The sequence below is a fragment of the Humulus lupulus genome, chromosome 6 (genome assembly GCF_963169125.1).
Source record: "Humulus lupulus chromosome 6, drHumLupu1.1, whole genome shotgun sequence".
Taxonomy (NCBI): Eukaryota; Viridiplantae; Streptophyta; class Magnoliopsida; order Rosales; family Cannabaceae; genus Humulus; species Humulus lupulus.
Genome location: NC_084798.1, coordinates 223,910,750 through 223,922,975, shown reverse-complemented (window position 1 = coordinate 223,922,975; position 12,226 = coordinate 223,910,750). Strand labels below are relative to the sequence as shown.

The 12,226-nt window shown below is 35.5% G+C and overlaps 2 protein-coding genes across 2 annotated transcripts; one reads left to right on the top strand and one right to left on the bottom strand.

The window, feature by feature from the left end:
- The first annotated feature begins 2,438 nt into the window (after window positions 1–2,438).
- Window positions 2,439–3,437, top strand: LOC133786260 (uncharacterized). The gene has a single exon (XM_062225458.1). It carries the CDS (start codon window positions 2,439–2,441, stop codon window positions 3,435–3,437), a length of 999 nt encoding a protein of 332 aa, XP_062081442.1.
- A 6,426-nt stretch (window positions 3,438–9,863) lies between these two features.
- LOC133783579 (uncharacterized) lies at window positions 9,864–10,818 on the bottom strand. Its single transcript, XM_062223234.1, has 4 exons — window positions 10,759–10,818; window positions 10,601–10,693; window positions 10,414–10,518; window positions 9,864–10,335 (listed from the first exon to the last, which is right to left on the bottom strand). The coding sequence occupies exons 3-4, from the start codon at window positions 10,471–10,473 to the stop codon at window positions 9,991–9,993; spliced, it is 405 nt and encodes a 134-aa protein (XP_062079218.1). The 5' UTR covers window positions 10,474–10,518; window positions 10,601–10,693; window positions 10,759–10,818; the 3' UTR covers window positions 9,864–9,990.
- Between the last annotated feature and the right edge of the window lie 1,408 nt (window positions 10,819–12,226).

Below are 12,226 nucleotides of genomic sequence, written 5' to 3'. Positions count from 1 at the left end.
CCTGATGCACCTTATTCATTAGCTCATCCAATTGCTTCTTCAATTCATCCAACTCTGCAGGTGCCATGCGATAAGGGGTAGTAGAAAATGGTGGAGTCCTGGGAATCAAATCAATGCAAAACTTGGTCTCTCTATCAGGTGGTAGTCCTGGCAAATCCTCAGGAAACATATCTCGAAAGCCACTAACCACTGATATCCAAGGAAACTTGTTTAGAGGCCTAGACTCATCCTCAATTGCAAACAGACTCCCATAACACTCTAAGTTTCTTTTCCCACCTAAACATGCCTTAAGGATAGGATTATGCCTTACTGCATTTATGTTGGATCGATATACAATGAAATCTCCACTTGGAGTTGAGTCACCCTTTTGCGTGAGCAATCAACAAGGGCTTGGTACTTAGACAACCAATCCATGCCAAGAATCACATCAAATTGTCCTATAGGTAACACCATCAGGTTTCCTAATAAATTATGCCATTCAAACACAATACAACCAATTTGCAGATGGTTGATACTTCACCATGCCCTCCCAGGTACACTCAACTGCAATGTAGGACTAAAAGTTTCCCAACTCAAACCCAACATGCTAGCAAACATTAATGATATACAAGAATGAGATGCACCAGTATCAAATACTACATGATCCCAAAAGTGTGAGATAAGAACCGCACCATCCACAACTCCCTGGCATGCTCGAATCCTGCCAGAATGTCGGCCTCGTTGCTCCCTGGCCATAAGACTTTGTAAGTAGCCACACGAGCTTTTGGAGAACCACCCTTAGCGGTACCATTTCCAAATCCCAAAATATTTGCTCTGGGGACAAAGCTACCCCCAGATGTGGAAAGAGTATGAGTCCCATGTCCATTTGTGTCTCGACTAGTGAAAAAGTTTTCCTTAGGTATAGAGGCGTTGGACATCTTTAGTTGTGTCAGAATGCCTTTGCTAAAGTACTTTGCTCCTATTAGCTTCCTATGGTGGAAATTGGAGAGCAAGTAAAATAATCTATAGAATATGTATATATATATATGTGTTTATATATGTATGTATTAAGCTATCAAAACTTTCATGCCTGCCTGACAAAATAAATAAATTTATGCATAACGTAGTTGTGAAATCATATGTTATTTTGATTAAAAAAATTAAAGATTTAGACTACTTTAACCCAAATGCATCCCTTAAGTATGCTGGACTATATAACTAATAATTATTGGTTTTATGTCAATGTTTTTCTACCCTTAATCCCAAAACAAATCATATACATATATATATATGTATATGTATATGAAATACAATTCATAGAAATATGTATATGAAAAAGAAAAAAAATAAAAAGTAGAAATAAGAGCATCAACCTATTGCAATGAATTTTATCTCCAATGGTTTGTTGACAACTTCCACGCCACCTTGATGGGATAGGTCCAATTCCTTCGTACTCGCTAAAGCTTTTTGATTCAGGCCAAACACCTATACCAACCAACTCTCACCACATTTAAAATTAATTATCTAGAAAATAAAGAAAAGGAAAAAAATTCAAAAATTAAAAAAAAAAAGAATATATATATATTTATGGAGCTGATTTTGTTAATCATTGAAAGAATAAACACTTCAAACCAAGCCTCTAAAGTACATTAATATAGGCATTCCATTTTTTTTTTACTAAAATGGGATTAAATTTATTGCCTATATATATATTTAGAGAGAGAGAGAAAGTACCAGTGTCCAAGTTTCCAATAATTACATCTTCACCAAAGTGTGCCTTGTTCCAAATAGATTTAGAAGGAACGACTTCGTTATATCTTTCCAATCCAAGAAACTTCCATGAACGAGTTGTGGCTGGTTTCCCTTCTTTGCTTAGGAAAACCGATATCACATTTGGATGCTCTGTAATAATCAACATTGCATATAGTTAAATCAATTCTTAAAAATTAGTTAACATAATAACAACAAAAATAAAATGCTTACTACGAATTTCTGCAGCTTCTACTTCATCAAGAATTGCAGCAAAGCCATTAATATGTCTATTATACTGTTAGAGTTATTATTTGAGGGCATTTTAGTCTTTTCTTAATTATTGTTATTTTATATCTTTTGCCTTATATAAAAGGCTTGGCTTATTAGTTTTGTAACCTAGAATACATTCTCTCTATTTTTGCAATACATTCTAGCCTCCCTTTTCTCTCTTCATCTTTTTGCTATCTCTCATTTGTGTGTGTGTATGGATTGTGTCTTTGCATAATTATCATGGTATCAGAGAAGGGTTTATGGAATTGAATTTTTTTTGGCTTGGGTCTCCTTCGTATTGCAGCAAATTGGGTCGAAGCATCTTTGCAGTAACTCGGTATGTGATTTTCGTGTTCATTCTGAAATTTTAGGGTTTTGTCAGATTGCAGAATTTGGGAACTTTTGTCTGAGATAGCATTTGGAAATTTGTTTCTGAAATGGCAAGTAATAGAGATGATTCCCTTCAATCCATTAGTGTGAGGTTAGATGGAAAGAATTATTCTTATTGGAACTATGTGATGAAAAAAAATTTGAAAGGGAAAAAGATGTGGGGTTATGTTTCTGGAACTTTGGTTAAACCAACAAATGACAAAGCGGATTATGCAACTTTGCTAGAAAATTGGGAAGTGGATAATTCAAAAATTATTACTTGGATAAACAACTCTGTAGAACACTCCATAGGTACCCAACTAGCCAAGTATGAAACAGCGAAGGAAGTTTGGGACCATCTTGCAAGGCTGTATACTCAGTCTAACTTTGCAAAGCAATATCAATTAGAATCAGATATTAGAGCTCTTGAACAGAAAGATATGAGTATTCAAGAGTTCTATTCAGTTATGACAGATCTATGGGATCAATTGGCCCTTACTGAATCTGCAGAATTACGAGCTTTTGCACCATATATTGCTCGTAGGGAGGAACAACGATTGGTTCAGTTTTTGATGGCACTTCGTGATGACTTTGAGGGACTCCGTGGCTCTATTTTGCATCGTTCTCCACTTCCTTCGGTTGATTCAGTAGTTAGTGAACTATTGGCAGATGAAATTCGTCTTAAGTCTCAAGCAGGAAAAGGCATCCTCCCAGCACCCAGTCCCTCTGTTTTGGTAGTTCCTCCTCGACACTTTACTCACCATGAGAATAAACCTCACACAAAGGTTGGAGTTGATGAATGCAGCTTTTGCAAACAAAAAGGTCACTGGAAGGCTCAGTGTCCTAAATTAGTAAATCGTGCACCTCAGCAACAAAGACATCAACTCAGACCTCCTCAATTCGGTAATCAACCGCCTCATTATGGTAGCCAACCACAGTTTGGCAACCACTCACAACCTCGACCATACCGTCCTCCGCAATTTAATGCCGCTGCTACTGTACCTCCATCTGACTCGTATGATTTTGGGGCCTCATCTTCCAATCCTGTTCTTGCTGCCCTCTCATAACAGTTTCAGAAGTTTCTTACCATGCAGCCACATGCCATGTCCGCCTCTTCTTCGGTAGGTCAGCCCCTTACTAGCTCTTCAGGTATGACATCCTCTACATGGATTTTAGATTCTGGAGCCTCGCACCATATGTCTCCACATTCGAAATCTTTTGTTTCCTTGTGTCCTGCATCATCTGTGCCTGTCATGACTGCTGATGGTACTCCTATGCCATTAGCAGGTGTTGGTTCTGTTGTCAGTCATCATTTATCGCTTCCTAATGTTTACCATATTCCTAAGCTTTCACTAAACCTTGTATCTGTTGGTCAATTGTGTGATTCTGGTTACTCAGTGTCTTTTTCTTCTACTTCTTGTCATGTGCAGGATCCGCAGTCTCAGAAGCTGATTGGGACCGGCCGTAGGCGGGGGGGTTTATATGTTTTGGATGAGCTGAAATTACCAGTATTTGCAGCTCCTAGTGTTGATCTGTCTTCCTTTCGATTGTCTCCATCATCGTCTAGTTTTTATTTATGGCACTCTCGCCTTGGTCATGTTTCAGCTTCCCGTTTAAGATTCTTAGCTTCTACAGGAACCTTAGGAGATTTGCAAGTTCATGATATTTCTGATTGTAGTGGTTGTAAACTTGCAAAATTTTCTGCTTTACCTTTCAGTAAAAGTACTTCATGTTCTGTTGCACCTTTTGACTTAGTTCATTCTGATGTGTGGGGACCCTCTCCTATTGCTACAAAAGGAGGGTCTAGATATTATGTCTCTTTTGTTGATGATCACACTCGATTTTGTTGGGTTTTTCTAATGAAATGTCGTTCTGATTTCTATGATATTTATGATCGTTTTCGAGCTTATGTAAAAACTCAACATGCTTCTGTTATTAAATGTTTTAGATGTGATCAAGGTGGTGAATATACTTCAAATAAATTTTGTAATTTGCTTGCTTTAGATGGAACTGTGTATCAAACTTCTTGTACAGATACCCCTGAACAAAATGGTGTTGCTGAAAGAAAGCATAGACACATTATTGAAACTGCTCGTTCTCTTTTGTTGTCCTCATCTGTGCCTAGTCAGTTTTGGGGAGAAGCAGTTCTCACTGCAGTCAACCTTATTAATAAGATTCCATCTTCAATCACTTCAGGTTTGTCCCCTTTTGAAAAACTATATGGACATATTCCTGATTATTCTTCTTTGAGAGTCTTTGGTTCTACTTGCTTTGTTCTTCGTCCTAGTGTAGAGCGTACAAAACTGTCATCACGCTCTGCACTTTGTGTGTTCCTTGGTTATGGTGATGGCCAAAAAGGATATCGTTGTTTTGATCCAACTTCTCAAAAATTATATGTATCTCGCCATGTTGTTTTTCTTGAGCATATACCCTTCTTTTCTATTCCTGGCACTACTCACAACTTGACCAAATCAGATCTTATTCATATTGATCCTTTTTGTGAGCATACAAGTACCTCTTCTCCTCAAGTTCCTCAAATTGTAGAGTCTGAATCTTCTCCTGGTCCTATAGTCCCCTTTCCACGTCATTACTCTCGCAGGTCTCGAGCTATTGATACTGGTATTTCGCAGGCTGACATTTCTGAAACACCTCCGCCTACAGCTGTTCTAGATCCTTCTGATACTGTAGATCCTCCTCGCTATCCTCAACGCACTCGTAAGTCTACTAAACTACCACATTTTGTTTATTCGTCTTATTCTATCCCTTTCACTTCGTTTTTAGCGTCTATTCATTGTCTCTCTGAGCCTTTATCCTATAAAGAAGCAGTTACTGACCCTCTTTGGCAGCATGCTATGAATGAGGAACTTTCAGCTTTGCACAAGACAGATACTTGGGATTTGGTATCTTTACCTCCTGGTAAACATACAATTGGTTCTCGTTGGGTCTATAAAATCAAGACCAAGTCTGATGGGTCTGTTGAACGCTACAAAGCTAGATTGGTAGCTAAGGGATTTTCTCAACAGTATGGTATGGATTTTGAGGAAACTTTTGCTCCTGTTGCAAAAATGACTACTGTCCGTGCTCTTATAGCAGTTGCATCTGCTCGTCAGTGGAATATATCTCAGTTGGATGTTAAGAATGCTTTCTTGAATGGCGATTTACATGAAGAGGTCTACATGGTTCCTCCTCCTGGGGTCCCTCACAATCATGGAGAAGTTTGTAAGCTTAAGAAAGCTCTGTATGGTCTCAAACAGGCTCCTCGAGCATGGTTTGAGAAGTTCTCCAATGTTGTTACTTCTCTTGGGTTTCTCTCAAGTAATCATGACTCAGCACTATTTGTTAAGTGTACCAATGCAGGTCGTATTCTCCTTTCCTTATATGTTGATGATATGATCATTACTGGTGATGATTTAGATGGAATTGCAGTGTTAAAGTCTCAATTAGCTTCTCAGTTTGAGATGAAGGATTTGGGGCCTCTTCGGTATTTTCTGGGTATTGAAGTTGCCTTCTCCCCAAAAGGCTATCTTCTTTCTCAGTCAAAATACACTTCTGACATTATTGACCGTGCTCGTCTTACAGATACAAAAGTAGTTGCCACTCCTTTTGAGCTCAATGTTCAGTATTCTCCTTCTGATGGCACTCCCTTGCATGATCCTACTTTGTATCGCACTATTGTTGGCAGTTTGGTTTATCTCACTATCACTCGCCCCGACATTGCATATGCTGTTCACATTGTTAGTCAATTTGTTGCCTCTCCTACTACTGTTCACTGGGCAGCTGTTCTTCGCATTTTGAGGTATCTTCGGGGTACTATCTTTCAAAGCCTTTTGTTTCCCTCCACTTCTTCCTTGGAGCTGCGTGCATACTCTGATGCTGATCATGGTCGTGATCCCACGGATCGGAAGTCTGTTACTGGTTTCTGTATCTTTTTGGGTGATTCTCTTATTTCTTGGAAAAGTAAGAAACAAACTGTTGTCTCCCAATCTTCCACTGAAGCAGAGTACCGCGCTATGTCATCTACTACCAAAGAAATTGTTTGGTTAAGATGGCTGCTTGTAGATATGGGTGTATGTCATTCTCAACCCACTCCTATGTATTGTGACAATCAGAGTGCCATCCAGATTGCTCACAACTCAGTTTTTCATGAACGCACCAAGCACATTGAGATTGATTGTCACTTCACTCGTCACCACCTGAAGCTTGGCACTATCACTTTGCCTTTTGTTCCTTCTTCTTTACAGATTGCTGACTTCTTTACTAAGTCTCATTCTATTTCTCGTTTTCAATTTCTAGTTGGCAAACTCTCGATGCTTATTGTTGCTGCATCGTGAGTTTGAGGGGGGGTGTTAGAGTTATTATTTGAGGGCATTTTAGTCTTTTCTTAATTATTGTTATTTTATATCTTTTGCCTTATATAAAAGGCTTGGCTTATTAGTTTTGTAACCTAGAATACATTCTCTCTATTTTTGCAATACATTCTAGCCTCCCTTTTCTCTCTTCATCTTTTTGCTATCTCTCATTTGTGTGTGTGTATGGATTGTGTCTTTGCATAATTATCATATACGAGTAAAAGATGGCATCCTTTGCCTTTTCCTCACTACACAACAAGAAAATTACAAACAAGAGTATGTATATATTGTTAGATAAAATATCCCACGTGGAAAGTGTGTGGGTATTTTCAATAATTTATAAGAGTATGAGTTACTCACCAATTGGTTTTGAGATGGAATCACATACTTCTTACCATGCACCATATTATACTTCTAAAGCCAAAAGAAAACTCTAACGAGAATCTATCCGATCCAAATCTAAAAACCTCTCCAAAAGAGCCCTTTGTGATTCAGGGATAGTGAGTCAAAGAGAGCCAACGAGCCACTTGCGATCGAGCCGTCCAAGATTGTTGAGCAAAAATAACCACCATCTTAAGGGAAGATGTTAGAGAAAATCACCAATTGATTTTGAGATGAAATCCATACTTTTTACCATACACTATATTATACTTCTAAACCACTTTCCACATTCTAACATATATTTGAGAAAACAAAATCATAACAAAGTATAGGCATTGTTAACGTATGTACCTTCCCAAGTAAGATCCAAGAAGGGTGTAATGAGAATTTGTGGCCCTTTCAAGATCATCTGAGGAAGGGTGCACACCATGGGAATGTGCTCCCATGTACACAATATATGGCTGCATGAATACATTGATTATAGCATAATTAAATTTCATGTGAATCAACACACAAAATAAAAGACTGTATTATTATATGCATGAATGAATACATTTTAACATAAACTTCATATAAATGAAGACAAAAAAGACTATATATATATATGTAAATATAGGCTTGCCTTTTTTTCAGAGGCTTCGAGTGGTGATGATATAAGCAAAGTGAAAATGAGAAATATTGAGAGAAGAGAATAAGAAGAAGAAACAACACTAGAGTGTGGTGCCATAGTTTAATATTTAATTAATGTTTATTTTTATTAAAATTTAGTTGCATAATGTTAATGTTAATTTTTTTTAATCTTAATTTTAAAATATATTATTTATATAAAAAAAACATAAATTACTCAAAAATTGAAAAAAAATTAAAAAAAATACAGAAAAATTAAAAACAACTAACAAATATTATTAAAAACATATTTTTTAATTTTAATTTTAATAATGATTAAAACTAACAAATATTAAATTTAATTTTTTTAATTTTAATAATGGTTTTCTAATAATATATTTGTTAATTTTATTTAATCAGAACTAACAAATATTATTTTTTTACATATTAATTTAGTATTTATTAAATTACATATTTTACTTATGCTTTATTGAATAGTTTTATTAATTTAAACAAAATTTCTAAGATTTGTTTAAAATTTATTTATTTACTTTAGGATTTAATTATTACTTAAATTATTTAATTAATGTTTATTTTTATTAAAATTTAGTTGCATAATGTTAATGTTAATTTTTTTTAATCTTAATTTTAAAATATATTATTTTACTTATCAATTCACTATTTATTAAATTAGAAATTTTATTGAGTACTTCTACTAATATTCACAATATCTCTAAATTTTACAATTCTATAAAAAATTCGGCAGCATAACGACTATATTTTCATCTATTCCAAAATTTAAAATCCTGCAAATAAGACATAAAAAATATCCAGACCCAGATCATGCAGAGAACATTACAAATACATTTTAAACGACTATATAATTTATAATTATTAGTCTAAATTTTATTAATTATTCAATTTTCTAACCAAAATATTAAAATTCTACTAAAAATTAACAACAACAAATTAATCATCAATATTCATAAAATTTGAATTTTTACTACTAACATCACCAAAAAAAATTAAAATTGACAACAACAACATACTAACATTACCACCAAAATTTTCAAATTAACACTCAAATATTTAATATATTTACTAATATGTTTAATACACATAAAATTCACCAAAACAACATAGAATTTATTTAAAAAAAAATACTAATTACTCATATAACAATTTTCTAATTCCTAATATCATTTTTACTAATACTTATTTTGAAAACCTAAAAATAAATACATTCTATCTAATATAATAATTTCAGATTTTTATTAAAATTAATATTATATTATTTATATAAAAAAACATAAATTATTCAAAAATTGAAAAAAAATTAAAAAAATTAAAAAAAACTTACCAATGCCTTCAATATCTTGCTAGCAATCTCTTTAGTCCAACAAAAACCGAATACCCAACCTTCAAACAAAAACTACAAAATATCATTATACAATTGCATAAATATATATATAAAAAAAATGAATAAATAAACCATACCTTCAACAAATACACAGAAATCCCTTCACCCTTGGCAATTTTGAGGCTTAAAACCGAGCTTTTTGGGAGGAAAATGGCGGAGGGAGGCGGACGGCTCGGAGAAAACCGAGAGAAACTAGAGAGGAAGGAGAAGGGGCTTCGCGGCTGTGGGGTATATTTATAAACCCTCTACCGAGAACATGTTCTCGGTATAGGTTCTCGGTATAGCAACTAAACCTATTTAAAACCGCGAAAATGTCCCGCGCATATGAAATGTCTATACCGAGGACATGTTGTCGGTATAGTCACTACAAAAATCAGGGCCTATACCGAGAACAAATGTCCTCGGTATAAGCCGAAATGTCCTCGGTATATCTTATACCGAGACAATGTCGTCGGTATAAAGTTGTCGGTACAGCCGCGTCGGTAAAACAAAACGTCAACCGACGACATTCAAAATGTTCTCGGTATACGTTTTACCGAGGATAATGTCCTCGGTAGAAAGTGACAAATGTCCTCGGTACAACAAACCTCAATTTCTCATCGTACTGGTATATACCGACATCTTGGTGGTATATACCGAGGACAATGTCCTCGGTACAGACTTGTCCCCAATTTTTTTTTATATTTGTTATTCCCTTATTTATTTATTTATTTTGAATTAAATATAAGAAAATAGAATAAAATTAAAACACTTATATTAAAGATATAAAAAAAAACATAAGAGTGTATTCGTTGAATTAAAATAAAGACTTGTCTTAAACATGATAATGTAATAGTCAATTGTAATAAAATTCATACATAAGTCCTACTGAGTCGGTGCTCCAACATCAGGATCATCGGGTGGTGGTGGTGGGGCAGATTGAGATCCCGGGGTGATACAATGAGTCCGGACATGCTCCTCTAACTGTCGAAGACGCTCTCTCATCTCAGAAAACTCTTCATCTCTAGTTTGTGAAGGACGAAAATCAAATGGAGTTCGGTCCCTTATGTTAAGGATACGTCCATATCCTTTCTGGTGGCCCCGTCGTTTTCCGAAGACATTTTGTACCAAAGATATGTCTTCATCTTCAGGCGCACTCGAAACTGGTGTGGAACTCTCAGTATCAATTGCCTGTGTCTGCTGTGTGTCGCGGTATGCACGCAATTCCTCCTGTGATACAATGTATAATGTAATTAAAATTTTGAAACAATTAAAAATTTGAAAAATGTTTAAAAAAACTTAACGTACCCAAGTATTTTTTGCTGTCTCTGTCACCCACCCTGTGCCTGATTTATGGTGAGTATCCATCCAGCTATCCGGGATGGACTCAAGTTGCCCAGTCTCTAAATTGCGCTGTCACGTACATATATTTTTATAAAATTAATAATTAAACGTAAATAAGAAAAATAAACTAAAAAATAATTAATTAACTAACCTTTTTATAGCGTAAGGCTGGGATTGACTGAGAACCTCCATAGCTAAGCTCTTTCAATTTCTTTCTATTTTCCTTGTTGACCACAGAACGTTTCTGCAAAAAGTTATCGTTAGTAATATATTTAATTAAGATAGTTAAGTTTAGCAAGAAATTAATACCGTAATTTCTGGGCGACGGAAAAAATCAATTGCTTTTTGCCACTGCGTATCCGTGCAACCACCATAATGATTTTGTGGCCCATTAATCGTTAAGTGCTCTTTAATATCGTACTTCCAGTCAGAATACTTTTTAGCACACGAAGTATCAATGCCTCTCAAGATCCCAGGCATATGCCCTTCTCCATATCTAGTACGCCCAATATCAAACAAATCATCCTAATTTACAAACATTTCTTAGTAAATATCATATATAACATAAAATGAGAATTAACATAAAAATACATAAACTACTTACTTCCAAATGTGCAAGTATTCTTTCTTTCGAGGCATTTGGTACTTTTGACCATTGAGGACAGTCCGGATCTGTGTACTGTCGAACAAGTAATCCGAGCTCTCTTGAGAAATTTGAGCTGTACTCTCCGATCTCTTTATATGTTCTCCCCCGCACATCCCACTCGAGAGGGAGAGGACGCCCCAACTGTTCCCTCTTTTCCCGCGTGTTCAATCCCTTATGGCGTCCACGTTTACTTGGAGGCGCTATTGTATGCAAATTCAATATTTTAAAATTAATATGGATTAATTGTTAAATTTTAAGGAGTATATCAATGTGTAAAATATTACCTCGTTCACAATCAGCTGGGATATCTGCCGGTCCACGTGGAGGATCGCATCCTCCACCATCACCCCCGTGAGATTGAGCAATAACATCAGCCATATCTGTCAAATTAATCGATATTAAAATTACATTTATCAGTTAAAAATGACAATATAAAATTATTTATTGTTAAAAATAATTACTTCAACATATTATAAAATTACCACTTAATTATCACTATAATAATCTTCACTATCATCATCGGTTTCTATGTGTTCATCTTCCTCTTCATCATCTTCATATTCAACCTCCTCCTCCTCCTCCTCCACTTCCTCTTCCTCCTCCTCCTCTTCTTCTTCCATTTCCTCCTCCCTCTCCTCCTCAATTGCAACATTATCTATCTCAACAAATTGTAATGGAGCCCCCGTACGTTCAAAGCTGATTTGTGGCAACGGTCCAAGATCAACGAATAATTGGAAATTAGAGGAACTAGTGTCGTGCATAACATCTACTTCTACATCCTCCGCTTGTTCTTCAACTAGTGGGATGTCCCACACATTTCTGTGATGCACTTCTTGGACGACTTTCCAATGAGATTTATTTTTAAGGTCTTCAATGTAGAAAACTTGGTTAGCCTGAGTTGCTAAGATAAATTTATCATCTTTGAAGGCCTCCGAACTGGTTTTGATACTCGTTATGTTTTGCTCAAACTTTAATCCTGAAGACCGATTAGTGTCAAACCATTTGCACTTAAATAATACAACAGAACAACCAGAAAGATAAGACATCACTAAAACTTCTTCCAACTGGCCGTAATAAGTACTATTTTCGACACCCGCTACAGAGACTCCACTATTTTGAGTTTTGCGATTC

Bases quoted from the DNA above. Each gene is read 5' to 3' on its own strand.
- LOC133786260 (XM_062225458.1), top strand. From the start codon at position 2,439: ATGGCAAGTAATAGAGATGATTCCCTTCAATCCATTAGTGTGAGGTTA.
- LOC133783579 (XM_062223234.1), bottom strand. From the start codon at position 10,473: ATGGATACTCACCATAAATCAGGCACAGGGTGGGTGACAGAGACAGCA. The intron at 10,336-10,413 runs GTACGTTAAGTT...ATTGTATCACAG, and splicing joins AGACAGCAAAAAATACTTGG to GAGGAATTGCGTGCATACCG.